Source organism: Saimiri boliviensis, chromosome 10 (genome assembly GCF_048565385.1).
Source record: "Saimiri boliviensis isolate mSaiBol1 chromosome 10, mSaiBol1.pri, whole genome shotgun sequence".
Classification (NCBI taxonomy): Eukaryota; Metazoa; Chordata; class Mammalia; order Primates; family Cebidae; genus Saimiri; species Saimiri boliviensis.
Window position 1 is genome coordinate 72,030,185 of NC_133458.1, and position 19,615 is coordinate 72,049,799.

Below are 19,615 nucleotides of genomic sequence, written 5' to 3' on the forward strand. Positions count from 1 at the left end.
CTCGATGGGCAGGGCATCTCTGAAAAAAGGCAGCAAGCCCATCAGGGGCTTATAAATAAAGCCCCACCTTCCCGGGACAGAGAACCTGGGAAAAGAGGTAGTTGTGAGTTCCACTTCAGCAGACTTAAAAATCCCTGCCCAGAAGCTCTGAAGGGAACAATGGAGCTCCCAGCATAGAACTTGAACTCTGATAAGGGACACACTGCCTCTTCAAGTGGCTCCCTGACCCTCATATATCCTAAGAGACACCTCATACAGGAGAGCTCTGGCTAGCATCTGATGGGTACCCTTCTGGGATGAAGCTACCAGAGAAAGGAATAGGCAGCAATCTTTGCTGTTCTGCAGCCCCTACCAGGTGATTCCCAGGCAAGCAGGTTCTGAACTGGACCTCCAGCAGTCCTGCAGCAGAGTGGCCTGACTGTTAGAAGGAAGACTAAAAAACAGAAAGAGACAGCTTCAACATCAACAGAAAGGATGTCTACTCAGAGACCCCATCAGAAAGCCATCAACTTCCAAGACCAAAGGCAAATAAATCCACGAAGATGGGAAGAAACCAGCACAAAAAGGCTGAAATCCCCCAAAACCAGAATGCCTCTTCTCCTCTAAGAGATCACAACTCCTCACCAGCAAGGGAATAAAACTGGATGGAGAATGAGTTTGACGAACTGACAGAAGCAGGCTTCAGAAGGTGGGTAATAACAACCTTCTCCAAGCTAAAAGAGCATGTTCTAACACAATGCAAAGAAGCTAAGCACCTTGAAAAAAGATTAGATGAAATGCTAACTAGAAAAACCAGCTTAGAGAAGAACATAAAGGACTTGATGGAGCTGAAAAACACAACTCGAGAACTTCACGAAGTGTACACAAATTTCAATAGCCAAATTGATCAAGCAGAAGAAAGGATATCAGAGATTAAAGATCAATTAAATGAAATTAAATGAGAAGGCAAGATCAGACAAAAAAGAGTGAAAAGAAATTAAGAGAACCTCCAAGAAATATGGGATTATGTGAAAAGACCAAATCTACATTTGATCGGTGTATCTGATTGTGATAGGGAGAAGGAATCCAAACTGGAAAACACTCTTCAGGATATTATCCAGGAGAACTTTCCCAACCTAGTAAGGCAGGCTAACATTCAAATTCAGGAAATACAGAGAACACCACAAAGATATTCCTCAAGAAGAGCAACCCTAAGGCACATAATCGTCAGATTCACCAGGGTTGAAATGAAGGAAAAATTGCTAAGGGCAGCCAGAGAGAAAGGTCGGGTTACCCACAAAGGGAAGCCCATCAGACTCACAGTGGATCTCTCAGCAGAAACCCTACAAGCCACAAGAGAGTGGGGGCCAATATTTAACATCCTTAAAGAAAAAAACTTTCAACCCAGAATTTCATATCCAGCTAAATTAAGCTTTGAAGTGAAGGAGAAATATCCTCAGTTTGTGACTGCATCACTCCAATCTCTACTTCTGTGGTCACCCTGAGTCTTCCTCTTCCCTTTTTCTGTGTCAACTCTCCCTTTGCCTCTGTCTTCTAATGACACTTGTGATGAAATTTAGAGCCCACCCAAACAATCCAGAGTAATCTCTTCATCTCAAAATTCTTGATTTAATCACATCTACAAAGACCCTTTTTCCAAATAAGGTAACATTTACAAATTCCAGGGAATTGGACTGGATCTCTTTGGGTGGCTATTATTCAGCCTGTTAAGGTGAGTAACATAGAATTTGAACTACGACTTCCATTCCCGGGCTTTCATGAAATCCTTCTTAGTACATTTACCTAAATATAGTCAACAAATTGATATGAAACCCTAATTTGATTATTACACATTATATACATGTGCTGAACTATCACTCTGTATCTAATATGTACAATTATTACATGTCAACTAGAAGTTAAAAAAATTACAGAGATGTTCAGGGTTTTTGCAACTAAAAGGTTCATTATAGGGCAAAGGATTAAGGCCATCTAACATTTTCCCTGTCACAGTAAAACTGAGATTTAAGATAACACAAAATCTAAAAGAAAATGCCAAGCAAAAGAGGACAGTGAGATTATGAGAAAAGGCAGCTCAGAACACTAAAAAGGCTGAGGACTTTAGAACCTGACAGGCTTGAGCACCTTTTAGCTACGAACTGCTTAAATACCAAGAGCTTCAGGTATCTCATCTATAAAACCAAGAAAACAGATTCTCAAATCTGTCACAAGCTTTTGAGAACATATACACATTATGTTATATTACATATGTAAAATATATGTTACATTGTTGTCATCCAATAAATTTAAGACTGTATTTTTGGAGATTATATGTTTGAAAAAAGAAAAAGCATGTCTAATAATGGGAAAGGGGATAAAATAAAAGGCAAAGTACGTCAGAAGATATTCCATTTATTTATTTATTTTTTAAAAATAGTTTTGCTCTTTCATATCATACCTTGAGAGGCCTTCCAATTCTATCAAATAAAGGACCATAAATATAGTAATGTACATAGGAACCAAAATTTTCACAGAGAAAGAGATACAAAATTTAAAAAAACAAAGAAAAATCCTGTAATGTTAAATTTAAAAGGAAATGTCATAAACTTTTACTTTTTTAAAGTTTGTATATTTCCCAGCTCTTTTCACTGAAAAGTCAGAGAAACAGTAATACCCTGGTAACAATTAGCCAGTGCCCAGAACTTTGTTTCTAAGCACCATTCCCAAATAAAAGGAATCAGAGCCTCATGGTGGGGAAAAAGTGATTTCCAGGTCAAAGCCAGGAACAGTCCAAGGTGAGCCTGTAACAACTAATTTGCCAAAAACAAGGAGTATCTGAAAGCTGAGAATAAGAAGCCAGCTTGAAGTCCTCCCACTGACCAGATTTGAGACAATCTGCATGTAAGAGAATAATGGTAATGGATTATAATGAACAGAATTAAAATAAATAAATCCAGGACATTATATTGCTATAAAAGATTAAAAGAAAAAGAAAAGGAGGAAGAGGAACGAAAGTTTTTGTTTACCAAAGATTGCTGGACAATAAACATAGGAGAAATTACAGGATTAGAAAATTAGCTACCTTTTAAACATCAATATTAACAACTGGGTGAAGAATCATCATGGATGCTAAAACCATTAGGTGAAAGGTTGCTGAAAAACAGGATATCCATGCGACCCTGACGTATCATCCCACAGACTATCTACTCATGTAACAATAACAAAATGGAACCTTTACAATAGAAATACCTGGTTGATGCCAACTTCTTCAAGTGACCAAACAGCATCACCAACGCCTGGACAATATCCCTCCTGAAGAGATACAATCGGTAGTATAGAATAGCTCCTAATCAACCCAAAATTCACCCTGATTGAATCAGACAATGAGGAAACAATCAGGCAAGTCCAGAATGCAGAACCTTCAACAAAATAACTGGCCTGGATTTCAAAAGTCATATAATGAAAAACAATATAATGCAAGGTTCTGTTATAGAGTGAAAGAGACATAACTAAATACAGTATCATCTTCAATCAAAAAACAAAAAAGAAGGAAACAAGAATAGGCAAAGAGCCATTTGAGGTAGAGAAGGGAGGTGACAATATCAGATCTGCAAATATACTTGAAAGTTCTAGTATATTTGAATATGGACTAGATATTAGCTGATATTTGACATGATCATTAATTCTAAGTGTGATAATGGCATGGGGGTTATGCAGGAGATTGTCTTAGTCTCAGAAGATAAATGCCGAAATATTGTGACGCATACAGTTTATACTTATGTATTCCAACCAAAATAAGAAATTATGTGTATACATGTTTGTGTGTAGAAAATGTGTGCATACAAAGAGAGCACAAAGATGGTAAAAAATGTTAATAAGTCAATCTAGATGAAGGGTATAGATTGTGTGCTCACTGTATTCTTCTTTCAACTTTTTTGTAGCTCAATTTTTTTTTCTGTAATTTAAAATTTTTCAAGTTGAAAAAACTGATCTCAAATATTAAGGCAGATAACTCATGGTGCATGTGAACTTGGTCACACTTCCTCTGAAACATAAGCCATTACAGGGGGTGAAAAAACAACCAAATTTCCCACAGAAAAATCCTCGCTGGGATAAATCTATGTTTTCCATAGTTTCAGCTTCAATGAACTAGTGTGAAGTATACCCTAGTCTTTTCCTGTACCACCCTGCTCATACATTACATTTTCCTACCAAACAAAGAATCCACCTTGGGATAAGGGTAGAAAACAAAGGTAGCAAGGTTAAAAAGGAAACTCTCTGCTGCTGGAACAGAGAGAGAAGGTATAATCCAACAATCCTCCAGAATACTGCGGCAAGTAGATCACCTAATTCCCTGCCTGCTCCCTCCCAGTCATTAAGACCTTCATTTTACAGCAGGTTCTTTCTATTAAAAAAAAAAAATGGGGTGGCAGGTGCATAAACAAGAAAAGGAAAGTGCTAATGAAAACAGAGTATTTAAAGTACATAAAGATGTCATAAATGGCTTATATCTCAAACCACTGCATGTGGAAAAATCAGACACATGAAGATTCCAATAAAGAGAGAAAATTCAGAGCTAGAGAACACCGCAAAGTAGTAGGTAACGGCAATCTGTCAAAAGGATGCCTGCAAGCAGCAGGGGCAGAGGGCGAAGTCTCCTACAGTTTACCTAGAGAAGGAAGAAGGCAAGGTCCTTTACAGTTTACCTAGAGAAGGTTAGTTCTCGTACATTATACTTTGGCTATTAGCAGACATTGGTGTTTGATTAGCAAGAGTTCAGAGTTCAAAATTCTGTGTTTAACAGTACAAGCCACTGCAATCTGATACAGCTTAAGAAAAACACGTTTTTGGCCGGGCGTGGTGGCTCAAGCCTGTAATCCCAGCACTTTGGGAGGCCGAGGCAGGTGGATCACGAGGTCGAGAGATCGAGACCATACATGGTGAAACCCCGTCTCTACTAAAAATACAAAAAATTAGCTGGGCATGGTGGCACATGCCTGTAATCCCAGCTACTCAGGAGGCTGAGGCAGGAGAATTGCTTGAACCCAGGAGGCGGAGGTTGCGGTGAGCCGAGATCGCGCCATTGCACTCCAGCCTGGGTAACAAGAGCGAAACTCCGTCTCAAAAAAAAAAAAAAAAAAAAAAAAAAAAAAAAAAAAAAAGAAAAACACGTTTTTTAAATGCAGGTCCCATGCAGCGGCTCATGCCTGCAATTCCAACACATAGGGAAGCCAAGGCAAGCGGATGGCTTGGGCCCAGGAGTTTCAGACTAGCCTGGGCAACATGGCAAAATCCCATCTCTGCAAAAAAATACAAAATTTAGCTGGGCACAGTGACGCACACCTGTGGTACCAGCCACTTGGGGGGCTGAGGTGGGAGGATCACTTGTGCCAGAGACAGAAGTTGCACTGAGCCAAGATCATGCCATTGTATGGTCACAGAGTGAGGCGCTGCCTCAAAAGAAAGAAAAAACAAGAAGTTCCAACAAAATATAACCAGAGAAGACTGCTAGAGAAAAAAGAATCTAAAGGGATTTTATGATGTGTCCTAATTAATTCTATATGGTACAGTGTCTCTCCTCTAGCTTTTGCAGAGTGTCTTTCTTTGGGCTTTGGAGTCACAGGTCAATTTTTAAAGGCAATTTGATCAGAAAGAAAGATTATAGAAAAGTCACATTCATAGAGCTATGTTGTACATTTAGTCACAATTTTACAGCTGCCTTGAAAAATGCCAAAGGCTTAAAAATATTCTCATATATCTGTACGCCACCACCTTGATGACAGTAATAGTTCTCCAAAACCATAAAGCATTCTTTAAACGAGTCAAATATATACATATTAATCCCCAACTTGAAACAACGATTAAAGGAAACACTAAAGGTATTATTACGTGAATAATGTATTAATGATAGTAGTAAGTACAGAAAATGCTCCTAAGACATGGGAAGGTATATATTTAATGACTTTTTGGTCATTAGAGCAAAAGAAAGCTATTTCAAACAAAAAGAATTAAATAAGATAATTAAAAATAAACATACCCATCTTTGGTTTGATCCACCACTCCACTTAAAAGTTCCACAGTCTTTGGATTAGGCTGGCTTTCTCCAAAAATGTTCAAGTATCGAGCGACAAAGTCATTGGGGGACATGAAAAATTCACCGTTTTTCTCAATGCTTGCATACTGTTTAGAAAAAAAGAGAAATGATATCTTATGATATATTCAAAAGTATATAATCATGGGATTGATTTGTGAAAAAGCTGAAAATATCCAAATGATAAAATACCAGATATGATCATGTACTCTTCACAATGGCCATTATCTCCCAACACGTCAAAGAAAAAACAAGTCAAGTTTTATGTTTATAAACTTAACTGGGAGCAATGTTTTCCCACAGAGACATCTGGCAATATCTGATGGCAATTTAGATTGTCATAACATATGAGGAAGGGTGCGACTGGCTCCAGTGGGTAGAAAGGAGTCAGGGATGGTGCTAAACATCCAACAATGCGCAGGATAACTCCCTGCAACAGACACTTCTCCAGCCCAAAGTGTGGGCAGTGTCCAGGATTAGAAACCCTGGTTTACAGAAACTTGGAAAGACAAACTATGTCTTGCTTTTTAGCAAAGGCACATAGCTTTTTTTTTTTTTTTTTAAGGCAGAATTACGAAGTCATGGAGGCAAATGACCTAATTATTTTGCCCTGTTCCTGCTTTAAGAGCATCAATGACACAAGAAAGGATGGCAAACAAGCTAAGCTGGAAAGCAAACTACTGTGTGTGTGTCACCTTGGGGAATCTCACGGAGGGAGGCAGCGAATGCTGCTCTAGTTACTGTCGTCTCCATTCTGGGGCATTATGATGCAGAAATGCTTAGTAAGAATTAGGTGGCATACAATGCTTTCTCACAGTGTTCTCCTAGGTCTGGTCTTCAATGTGATACATTCCAGCCTAGATAAGAGGGAGCCCACTAATTTCTGTTGCATGGAGCCCCAAGAGCAGAAATGCTGAGAAACGACATAGGATCATGTGGTGTCCTTATGGAGCAGGAGACGGCCTCTTGATCCTGGGAACAAAGCAGTGATGTGGGGATGGGGAGGCAAGGGCAGCGCATCTGCAAGAACAAGCCTAGCTGGGTGGCAAGAACCACACTGGTAGCCATAGTGACGGAGGGTGTGCAGTGAAGTGCCGGGGCAGTGTCTCCCCTCTCTCTCTAATCTAAGTTAAGCCTGATTAAAACTGTTTTTAAAAGTAACTTGTTGTTTTTACATTGTAATTCCAATGCAGACTAAGGCTTTGCTCAGATACTCAGTAATAATAAGGTTTGGAGTCCCCTCGGACCTAGACTATGCCTCTTACCACCTGAATGGCCTCAGGTAAGTAACTAAAGCTTTTGGTGCCTCTGGTTTTTCATTCATAAAATGAGTAGAACAGTATTACCAGCTTCGTAAGACTGATGCTAGAAACAAATGAGATAATCAAGTCATATACTTAGCACAACGCCCTATACACAGTAAGTATTTTATACTAAATAAAAGTTCTATAGTATTGTCTTATAGTTAACATTTTTTACTACACTACACGGGAAAGGCTCAAAGATGGCCCAGTGATCCTACTATTCTTCAGTTAGCATTTAATTTTACTTTTTAGACAAGTAATGAATTATATTTTGATTTTCGTGAGCCAAAACAAGATGAAAATATAAAGAAAATGTCACTACTAATTACAGCAATCCTGTGACTTAGGAGTTATACCTAAGTTTGTCCCTGATAGTGAATAATTTATTTTAATATACAATTTAACTTTTCTCCTACCAGTAGACATTTCCAGCTTTTTTGTATTTTTAAATAAAGCTAAGGTAGCAAGCTTTATATATAACATTTGTCCAAATTCCTGGCAATTTTCAAAGGCTAGACTCCCAGAAGAGAAATTGTTGAGTCAAAGGAGAGAAACTTTGGGGCTCTTTATACTTATTATCACACTACTCTCCAGAAAAGATTGTACCAATTTACACTCCCGCCAACAGTGTGTGAACACGCCCTTTACCCACTTTGGTCTATTATATTTATTGCAAATATTTTTCCAGTTTGATATTTTTATATAATTGAATCTATAGAATTTTTTCTCCTTTCAAATTTCTTCCATTACTTTTCTAAACTTAGACACTGGTTGTGTTAGTCTGTTCTTACACTGCTAATAAAGACATACCCAAGACTGGGCAATTTATTTAAAAAGAAGAAGAAGAAGAAGTTTAATTAACTCATAGTTCCACATGACTGGGGAGGCCTCACAATCATAGTGGAAGGTGAATGAGGAGCAAAGTCATGTCTTACATGACAGCAGGCAAGAGAGCTTGTGTAGGGGAATTCCCATTTTAAAACCATCAAATCTTGTGAGACTTATTCACTACCAAGAACAATATTAGGGAAACTGCCCCTATGATTCTATTATCTCCACCTGGCTCCACCCTTTAAATGTGGGGATTTATTATTTGAATGTGAGATTTGGATGGGGACACCGCTAAACCATATCACCAGTCTTCTTCATTTCAAGACTAAATATCAGGGAGTTTCTCTGAGCTTTTTAAAGGTAGGTTGTATCTTTACCTTTAAGTTTTAATATATTAGTACTTTATCTTTGTATGTGATCTAAGGTAAGAATCCCCCAATTTTAATTTTTCTACTTAATCTCTTGGCTGTCCCAGGAACATAAAGCAAATCATTCTCTCTTCCTGGTCTTCAGGATGCCATGTTTATTACATACTCAATTATCATATTGTCACCAGGGAAAGGCGTGACAAAATGGCTCCATATGCAATACCAGTTCTGAGGAGCTGGCAAAGGCTTCCTAGGGCCAATGTGTATTCTGAGGCTGACCCACACTCCATGGGAGAATGCCAGGACCAAATAACGGCTCCTGCCATCACTGCAGAAATATTTCAAAACTATCCTTCTATTTTCTTTCTTTTTTTTTTTTTTTTTTGAGACCGATTCTCATTCTATCACCAGGCTGAAGTGCAGTGGCTTGGCTCACTGCAACATCTGCCTCCCAGATTCAAGTGATTATCCTGCCTCAGCCTCCCAACTAGCTGGGACTACAGTGTGCAGCACCACGCCCAGCTAGTTTTTGTATTTTTAGTAGAGACAGGGTTTCACCACGTTGTCCAGGATGGTCTCGATCTCTTGACCTGGTGATCCGAGTGCCTAGGCCTCCCTAAATGCTGGGATTAGAGTTGTGCACATCGCGCCCTGCCAGGACTATCCTTTTCAATTGACTTGTCTACTCCTGCAAGATTACATGCATCTTAGTTGCTACAACTAGAGGGAAAGTTCAGTCAGGACAGAATTTCTTCCTGTCTTTTTCACTGCTTTGTCCTCAAATTCCCAGAGTGGTACTTGATAGATAGTAGAAAATGTTCAAATAAATATTTTTTAAAAGAATGAAAGGTTTAAGAAAGATGTTGAATTATTTTACTCTTGGAAATTTTCTTGGCCATGATAACTTCTTGATTTTCTACAAATAACCTCTAGAATCACTATCGAGTTGCTGCTCCCTAAAAAAATTCCTCTGAAAAGCAAAATAAAACAATGCAAGGCTGGGCACAGTGACTCATGCCCATAATCCCAGCACTTTGGGAGGCCAAGGTGGGCAGATTGCTTGAGCCCAAGAGTTTGAGACCAGCCTGGGCAAGATGGCAGATCTCCATCTCTACAAAAAATACAAAAATTAACCAGGTATGGTAGTGCGTGCCTGTAGTCCCAGGGGGAATGAGGCATGAGAATTGCTTGAGCACAAAAGATTGAGGCTGCAGAGAGCCATGTTTGCACCACTACTCCGGGCAACAAAGTAAGAAAGACCCTATTTCAAAAAATAAAACAGAAAACCTACAATGAAATACCATGCCATACTCTCAAGATAACAAAAAAGAATAATAAGTGATGGCAAAAATGTGGAGCAAATGTTTCTCACACACTGATGGTATAAGAATAAAGGAGTAAACCATTGTAGAAAAATGCTGGGCAATATCTGCTATAGCTGAACATACACACAACCACAAGCCCAGCAATTTCAATGAGAAGCGTATCTCCAACAAAGTGTGTGTATACAACAAAACTATATAAAAATGCCCACAGCAGCATTATTTGTAATATCCAAAAACCTAAAAATAACACAAATGTCAACCAATAACACAAATGTCAACCGATAGGATACATCAATGGCCTGATGAATTCACACAATGGAATACAGCACAGCACTAAGAATAAACTAGCTCCAACTACATACAACAACACAGACAAATCCTATAAATAAAGAGTAAAAGAAAAGAAACATAAGAAAACTTACAGTATAATTCCATTCACACAGTGAAATCAACAGGCAAAACTTACATATAGTTAGTTTTAACATACAGTGACCAGAATTCAGACAACTGGTTGCCCTTGGTGGGTGCTGATCAGAAGGGGCATCAGAGGGCCTCTGGGCTGGGACAACTCGCTTTCTGAGTATTCATGGGGCTGTACATTTGTGATGTGTGCATTCAATTTATATTTCAACAGTTTACATTTTAAAAGTCACTTAGAGATATTATCAGCTTCATTTTTTTAGATATAATGAAGAAATTTTTTTTTTTTTTTTTAAATAAAGAAGAGGAAGAAAGAGAAAGACAAAGAGGGAGAGAGGATGGGGGTATTGCTTTATTGCCCGGGCTAGAATGCAGTCTAAATATGGGTATGCCTATAATTGTCCTTAATAATAGAGATATAAAAGAAAATGAGGGAAGAGAATAACAAACAAGGAGCCAACCAAGATTTCTTTTAAACTTCTAAGTTGATATGATGTGGTACTGATAAGAGTGTATATTTTGTATATTTAAAGTGGAGAGTTCTATAAATGTTAATTACATTTACTTGTTCCAGATCTGAGTTCAAGTCCTGATATCGTTGTTAATTTTCTGTCTCATTGATCTGTCTAATATTAATGTTGAAGTCTCCCACTATTATTATGTGGGAGTCTAAGTCTCTTTATAAGTCTTGTATGTCTGCGTATTCCTGTATTGGGTGCGTATATATTTAGGATCTTTAGCTCTTCTTGTTGTTGCATTGATCCTTTTATCATTATATAATGTCCTTCTTTGCTTCTTTTGATCTTTGTTGCTTAATTGTAACTTCTGCTTTTTATTTATTTATTTTAGCTCTCTGTTTGGTTGGTAAATCTTTCTCCATCCCTTGTTTGGAGTCTTTGTGTATCCTTGAATGTGAGATGGATCTGGATGCAGCATACTGATGGGTTTTAGTTTTTTATTCAAATTGCCTGTCTTTGGATTGGGGGATTTAGTCAATTTAAATTTAGAATTAATAATAATATATGTGAGTTTAATACTGCCATTAGCTGGCTATTTTGTCCATTAGTTGATATAAATTCTTCATTATATTGATGCTCTTTTTGATAATTTTTTTAGAAAGGCTGATAATGTTTGTTCCTTTCTATGTGTAGTGGTTCTTTCAGAAGCTCTTGTTAAGCAGGCCTGGTGGTGATGAAATCTCTGAGTGCTTGCTTATTCACAAAAAACTTTATTTTTCCTTCACTTGTGAAGCTTAGTTTGGCTGGATGTGAAATTCTGGGTTGAAAGTTCTTTTCTTTAAGGATGTTGAATATTGGCCCCCACTCTCTTCTGGCTTGTAGGGTTTCTGCTGAGAGATCTGCTGTAAGTCTGACAGGCTTCCCTTTGTGGGTAACCTGACCTTTCTCTCTGGCTGCCCTTAGTATTTTCTCCTTCATTTCAACCCTGGTGAATCTGATGATTATGTGCCTTGGAGTTGCTCTTCTTGAGGAATATCTCTGTGGTGTTCTCTGTATTACCTGGAGTTGAATATTATCCTGCCTTACTAGGCTGGGAAAATTTTCCTGAATAATGTCCTGAAGCGTATTTTCCAGCTTGGATTCATTCTCTTTGTCACATTCAGGTACACCTATCAAGCGTAGATTAGGTCTTTTCACATAGTCCCATATTTCTTGAAGACTTTGCTCGTTCCTTTTTATCCTTTTTTCTCTAATCTTGTCATCTCGTTTTATTTCATTGAGTTGGTCTTTGACCTCTGATATCCTTTCTTCTGCTTGATCAATTCGGCTGTTAAAATTTGTGCATACTACACGAAGTTCTCCTATTGTGTTTTTCAGCTCCATCAATTCACTTATATTCCTCTCTAAATTGTGTATTCTTGTTAACATTTCGTCAAATCTTTTTGCAAAGTTCTTAGTTACTTTAGATTGGGTTAAAACAAGTTCTTTTAATTCACAGAAGTTTCTCATTATCCACATTTTGAAGCCTGCTTCTGTAATTGGAACACACTTGTTCTCCATCAAGCCTTGTTCCGTTGCTGATGAGGAACTGTGATCCCCCGCTGAGGGAGAGGCGTTCTGATCTTGGGCATTCTCAGCCTTTTTTGGCCGTTTTCCTCCCTTCGTTATAAATTTATCCATCTGTGGTCTTTGAAGTCACCGTCTTTGTAATTAGGTTTCTGAGTGGACGTCCAACTTACTGATTCTCAGCGCCGAAATCTGAGCAACCCACTGCACCGACCAAATCAGCGGCGTTAAGATTGATGGTGCTTTTCCGACTCTGCACCAAGAACCATCGCTCCGAGGCACCGGCAAAACCGCCTCGCCGGTCACAAGAGTCGCGCTGGCGACCCGTGGGGCTCCTCCGCTGGGAATCTCCTGGTGCGTGAGCAACAAGAATTCATGTGAAGGTGTGGCGTCCTCTCATTCTTTGCACTTTCAGTGGGAACTACAATCCCGAGCTGTTAGTGATCAGCCATCTTGGATCTCTCTCTCCTTTTTTTTTTTTTTTTTTTTTTTTTTTTGAGACAGAGTTTCACTCTTGTTACCCAGGCTGGAGTGCAATGGCGCGATCTCGGCTCACCGCAACCTCCGCCTCCCTGGTTCAGACAATTCTCCTGCCTCAGTCTCCTGAGTAGCTAGGATTACAGGCACGTGCCACCATGCCCAGCTAATTTTTTGTATTTTTAGTAGAGACGGGGTTTCACCATGTTGACCAGGATGGTCTCGATCTCTTGACCTCGTGATCCACCCGCCTCGGCCTCCCAAAGTGCTGGGATTACAGGCTTGAGCCACCACGCCCGGCCAAGAAATTATTTCTTAAATATAGGAGCTTGTTAATCTGGGCAAGAAACAGTTTTCTTCCGTTTGTAAAACCAGCTCATCACCACGGCTGGGCAGTCTGCTCTGTGATTTAAGTAAATATGTCAAAAGTTGCTCCTTAGGATTGATGGACAGAGGCCGACCACAATAAAAATATGTACGAGGGTACTAACAAACACAGCTCTACTCTCCCTGCAGCAGTGAGCCAAGGGTCCCCGCAGGGGGAACAGACTACATCCTTATAGCCACCACATCTTTAAAATGTCATTAATCTTTCTTTGGGAATATTTTCCACTAGCAACCTGAAGCCTCCCTCCCTTGCAATTTTCGGGAGTTTTGATACGATTAAACATACACTTAGAAAATGGGAAGAGTTTCAGAATTCCTTGTACAACCTTGTATAATACTTATCATCATCACCAAATGCCACCACACCCAGTAAAGATGATAGCAAAGAAAACCAGAAGGACTCTATCACTACAAATGCCCATTCCCTGGGTCCTATCTGGCCTGCTCAGTATCAGTCACAGTAAATTGATAAAGGTTTGCAAGCTGTGAATGAGCCTGTGTAGAACCATAATCATCCAGCTGCCCATTTTGCCATGAATCACTCACATCCTGGGACTGAAGGACAAATTCCCTATACTATTTTCCAACCACTGAGAAGGTGCAGACAATAGGTCGTTGCATCTGCTCATCCTTTACTTCCATTCCCTGTTACAGGGATGGAACACAATATAATCAAGGATTAGAATCTGGATTGGGTATTTTATGTTATTAGGGAATTACCATTAATTTTATTAGGCATACAATGGTATTATGACTGTGTAGGAGACTGTTTTTATTATTTGGAGTTCTGTGTTAAATTATTTAGGGTGAATTATAGTGATATCTATTTATGTTAACATAAATCAGTTTAAAAATATATAAACTAATACAACAAGTATTACTTTAAATTAGATGGTGGTTATGTGGGTGTTTTCTATTTTCTGTATGTCTGAAAATTGTTACAATAAAGTTAAAAATATATTTAAGAAACACAAATCGTCAATAAATTTATTGCTCTATTTATTTAAAAAATGAAAATTTTAAATAAGATACAATTTTTCGACCAACAGGTTGGCAGAAAGTCTTTTTGTTGCTGCTACAGTATTTTTTTCAGAATAATCTGAAATGATATAATGTAGGAAATGTATACTTCCATGTTCCCACCCATACTATATATTGAAACAACCTTCATGAGAGCAGTCTACCAAGAGGAATCACAAGCCTTAATATGTTGTAAACCTATTCTAACCCAATGATGCCACTTCTAGGAATTTATCCTAAGAAAATAATGCTAGCTATATGCAAAAATGTAGGTACAACACTATCATTACAGTGCTGTTAATGATAGCAAAGCAGAGGAGACAACTAAACATCCAATTAGGGCAAAACAAAAACAGCCATATGTAGGAATATTATGCAGCATTAAAAATATTGTAGAAGGTTGGCCAGGGGCAGTGCCTCACACCTGTAATCCCAGCACTTTGGGAGGCCAAGGCGGGCAGATCATGAGATCAATCATTCAAGACCAGCCTAACCAACCTGGTGAAACCCCATCTCTACTAAAAATACAATTAGCCAGGCATGGTGGTGCACGCCTGTAATCCCAGATACTCAGGAGGCTGAGGCAGAACAGAATCGCCTGAACCAGGGAGGCAGAGGTTGCAGTGAGTCAAGATCGTGTCACTGCACTCCAGCCTGAGTGACAGAGTGAGACTCCGTCTAAAAAAAAAAGAAAAAAAAAATTGTGGAAGGCTTTTTTGGCTGGAACCGTCATCTTCCAATAATTCGCAAACATGATAAAGAAAAAGAGGAGAGGCACCCAATATTCGTTCTCTAGGCCTTTTAGAAAACATGAAGTTGTTCTTTTGGCCACATATATGTGAATCTATAAGAAAGGTGATATTGTAGACATCAAGGAGATGGGTACTGTTCAAAAAGCAATGCTTCACAAGTGTTACCATGGCAAAAGTAGAGGAGTCTACAATGCCACGCAGCATGCCGCTGGCACTGTTGTAAACAAACAAGTTAAGCGCAAGATTCTTGTCAAGAGAATTAATGTGTGTGCTAAGCACATTAAGCACTCTAACAGCCGAGATAGCTTCCAGAAATGCATGAAGGAAAATGATCAGAAAAAGAAGGAAGCCAAAGGGAAAGGTACCTGGTGTCAGCCTGCTCCACCCAGAGATGTACACATTGTGAGAAACCACGGGAAGGAGACTGAGCTACTGTAAACTCTTCCCTATGACTTAATAGATGTTAAAAAATAAATCAAAGACCTCTGGAGTAGAAAAATGTTTCTCTTCATTGAGTACAAGTATGGTATCTTCTCCCCCAAAGAAATATTTAAAGCAAATTTTAATTGAGTCCTAATTCATTGTATAATATATTTACCATTCAAATTTAATGTATTTCTTGCCAAAAGACATGAGGTAGCTTATTGTGCAAGAAAATTACATAATTGGTTAGAAAACAGCCAGATATTACTTATGCCATTTTTGTACTGGTTTAAAAACAGTCCGTCTAAATCATCATTGAAGAAATAAAATAATTCACACACACAAAAAATGTAGAAGCACATTCAATTATAAGAAAAAGTATTTGTAACACAGCAGGTAAGATAAAAACTAGATATAAAACAGTATTTTTTTCTCCTAAGGGGAAAAAAAGTATATACATACAGTGACATATAGACTGAGAGAAAAATAAATACATAAATATCTGCATCTATTTTCCTATGCAACTATCACAATTTACTTTTGCTTATATATCTGCCTTTTAAATTTTCAAAGAATATAAAATTGATGTGATTAAAAAAAGTTTTCCAAAAAAAGAATTAATTGTTTTTCAAAATTTGCCTACAAACATTTTAAAGGTGGATATCATGCTTTTGTTGACGGAACAATTATAAAAATCCAAGTGCAATTCACTATGTTACTCTGTAATATGTCTTGTTTCTCATCCAGCCTTTTTTCCCAATTTTTCCACCTTTCGCTACAGAGAGTTAGTTACTTCAGACTATATATTTCGAAATAGTTGATGTGGTCTGGCTGTGTCCCCTTCCAAATCTCACCTTGAATTGTAATAATCCCCATGTGTCAAGGGCAGGGCCAGGCGGAGATAACTGAATCATGGGGGTGGTTTCCCTATAAGTCTCACAAGATCTGATGTTTTTATAAATGGGAGTTCCCCTGCACAAGCTCTCTTGCCTGTCACCATGTAAGACGAGACTTTGTTCCTTATTCGTCTTCCACCAAGATTGTGCGGTCTCCCTAGCCATGTAGAACTGTGAGTCAATGAAACCTCTTTCCTTCATAAATTACCCAGTCTCGGGTTTGTCTTTATTAGCAGCATAGGAACAGACTAATACAGTAGTACACCACATCATCTCTTTTCCTTCCAAGAGCTACTGGCTCCCTCTCACTTTCTCTGTTCTTTTACTGGCACCTCTTTGCACCCAGGCTGTATTTCCTCTCTGCTGTCTCTCATCTATTTTAAAAAATCAGCCATCTTCATCAAATATTCCTTCAAAGTGACTCTATCTTGCCATTCTCCACTCCCCTGCTGCCACAACCCTAAGGCTGCCTAACTTGTGGCCCTGATGCACCAATCAAATCTCACACTCACCTCCTCATCAAAAAAAATCTGGAATGCTTCCTACTGCTTAGTGGAATTGCCAAACTCCCAATTACCTTTCTAATCCTGTCAACCACACCTTGTGATACTTCGCATACTTTGATACAGAATTGTATCTAAATAAACATTTAAAGGATGAACAAGACTCCTTCAACCTGGAGAGGTTGTTTTCTCCCTGACTGATCTTCAGGCTTTCTCTCAAATGTGTTCTTCTCCCACTTGTCCCTGAAACTCCCCAAGTTCTCTCTCCTTGGGGCCTTCCCTGACCACTGCCCACAATGGGGGGCTGCTCCCTCCTCCTACCTCCTGTAGCATTTGCTTTGGCCATAATGTGGATCCTGGAAGTATTCTGACTTACATTCTTTGTTAACTCCTGCGTGCCTATAAATCTGGTCTATATAAAATCTGAGCTCCTTTAAGATGTGGTCATTGTTATATGCCTCCCACTCATGATGTTTTATTTAAACTGTAGGCAGTCAGTATACACCTGTTTAAACTAACAGGAAGCAACACCAAAAGCACTAGGCAAACAGAAAAATGCATGTCAACATTTAGGCGAGAAACAAAATTGACTCCCTAGACTTTAACTTCCACTTGTAGATGAAACATTACCTGCCACTTGCCACAAGAACATCCTGCATAAAGAAAACATCTGTCGTATGCCTTAACCCGGCATGTTTTATACCAAGTCCTGTCCTGATTACCACCACCCAGGACCCTGTGCCCTGAGCCGGCCCAAGTGTTTAGCCATTCCCTCCACACATATGGCACTCTGACAGCTCTTTACTTTGTATGTGTTGTTTTCTTTGCCTAAAAAGGTCTTCCTTTGCCAACAAACCCTTCTCTACTTTCTCCATCTGGTAAATACACACTCATCTTCAAGCTCAGTTCAAATATTACCACCTCTCCATAACTTAATGACTCTCCATAGATAATTAGTCCACATCATCTTCCTGCTAATTAATGCTGTACAATACTTATCAATCATATCATGGCTTTTGGGGTTTTTTACACTTAGACACAGTTCTCACTCTGGTATTTATGGACAGAAGCCATGATGTATGCACTGATATATACCCAAATCCATGACACTGTACCTAGGTACCATCAAAAAAAAAACAGTGGAACTGATTCTAAATTCTCAAACAAACAAAAAGGCCAGAATTGGGCTCATTTTAATCCTCCAGGAACCCTCTTTCCTTATCTAGCTCCGTTCCACTGGCTGTCGCTGACCCTCAGCACTGTCAACATTCCTGCTACCAGTACACCTAGTGTGAAGGGTGCAATGAAGCTCCCTTCCATCTCCCAAGCTACAGAAGAATTCTCTCTTTACATAGGTTAGCAGAGAAAAGGTTGGGATACTTCACATGGAATTTTTACTAAGAAGAAAGTCAAGTCAGGAAAAAGTCAGAGAAAATCAGCAAAGTAGACAGGTTTACAGAATGCTTACTGCTGAGCCATAATTAACTAAAAAGCTTGGCTTGGCACAGTCCCTGCGTTGCTGTGTTTCCCATTCTTCCCCTCACCACAATACCATCTGTGATAAATGGTAAATCTGATATCCTTAGCATGCTAAGCCAAGGCAGATTTGTGTTAGTATCACACTATCCAGGCCTGGTGAGATCACCAGAACTTTTGCCAGATCCACAATCCTTTCCACAAACTGCTGACTCCTGTTTTCTTCAGGTATGGTCCCCCCAACGTCATCTCTTAGGACTCTAAGCCAAATAAACCCTTATTCAAAAGTTACATAGTTCCAGCCACCCCAAGGGAAGAGAGTACTTCCCTATCTGTCCCAAAGATTCCACCCCGGCCTTCAAGTGTACAAACAGAAACACTACATACAGGTGTCTCTCCAGAACTCTGCATGGAATTCTCACCCTCTCTGGGTCTACCCGATCAATTAAACTCTCTCCCAGTAGAGTCCTGCCTGCTGCTGAAAGTGGATGTAGAAACTGAGAAAGATATGCTGTTCCAAACTAAGGTCTCAGCCTAGCTTCTCCAGGGATCATATGGCCTCAAAAGGTGGACACAGCCTTTAAGTGGAGTCTTATCAAAGGATCACACCAACCAGTGAGATTCTAAGATGCACCATCTATTGAGACACCCTCTAAGGTGTTTCCACTTCCTGTCAGAAGGATGCCCACCACTCTTGCTTGCTTAGAAAACAGAAGTAACACATGGGTCCTGAGTTCAGAGAACGATGATGACTTTACCAGCTTATGTTAATGAGCTACTTTCCATTTTTCTAGGCTCTTTGGCACCCCATTTAATGGTTTTTCTACAAGTGGTCTTTCAGATTTATATCACTGGAGTTTTACAGTATCAACAGACCTTAAACACATATACAAAGAACTTATTCCTTCTCTCATACAGAGAATGGGACCACCTCATTCCAACCACAGTGGTACCAATATGCACAACAGTAGACATCAGCTTAGGTAAGGAACAAATGCTTTTCTGTTTTCTGGACTTTCATGCTCCAGGATCCTTATCCACCTTATAAACTCTATAGTATATTGTGGCCAGATGTGGTGGCTCACGCCTGTAATCCCAGCACTTTAGGAGGCCAAGGCAGGCAGATCACTTGAAGTTAGGAGTTTAAGACCAGCCTGGCCAACATGGTGAAACCCCATCTCTAGTAAAAATACAAAAATTAACCAGGCATGGTGGTGCACGCCTGTAATCCCAGCTAGTTGGGAGGCTAACGCATGAGAATCACTTGAACCCTGGATTGCACAACCTACACTCCAGCCTGGGTGACAAAGTAAGACTCCGTCTCAAAAAAAAAAAAAAA

General features: G+C 39.2%; 1 protein-coding gene across 2 annotated transcripts in view; it reads right to left on the reverse strand.

Annotated features, from left to right (window-relative positions):
- Window positions 1-19,615, reverse strand: part of SLC25A13 (solute carrier family 25 member 13) — a 203,157-nt gene that overhangs the window by 156,345 nt on the left and 27,197 nt on the right. For both annotated transcript variants that reach the window (XM_010345554.3, XM_010345546.3), the window contains exon 3: window positions 6,017-6,159. In XM_010345554.3, the coding sequence (XP_010343856.1) occupies window positions 6,017-6,020 (4 nt within the window). In that variant the 5' untranslated portion in view covers window positions 6,021-6,159. The remainder of the gene's footprint in view (window positions 1-6,016; window positions 6,160-19,615) is intronic.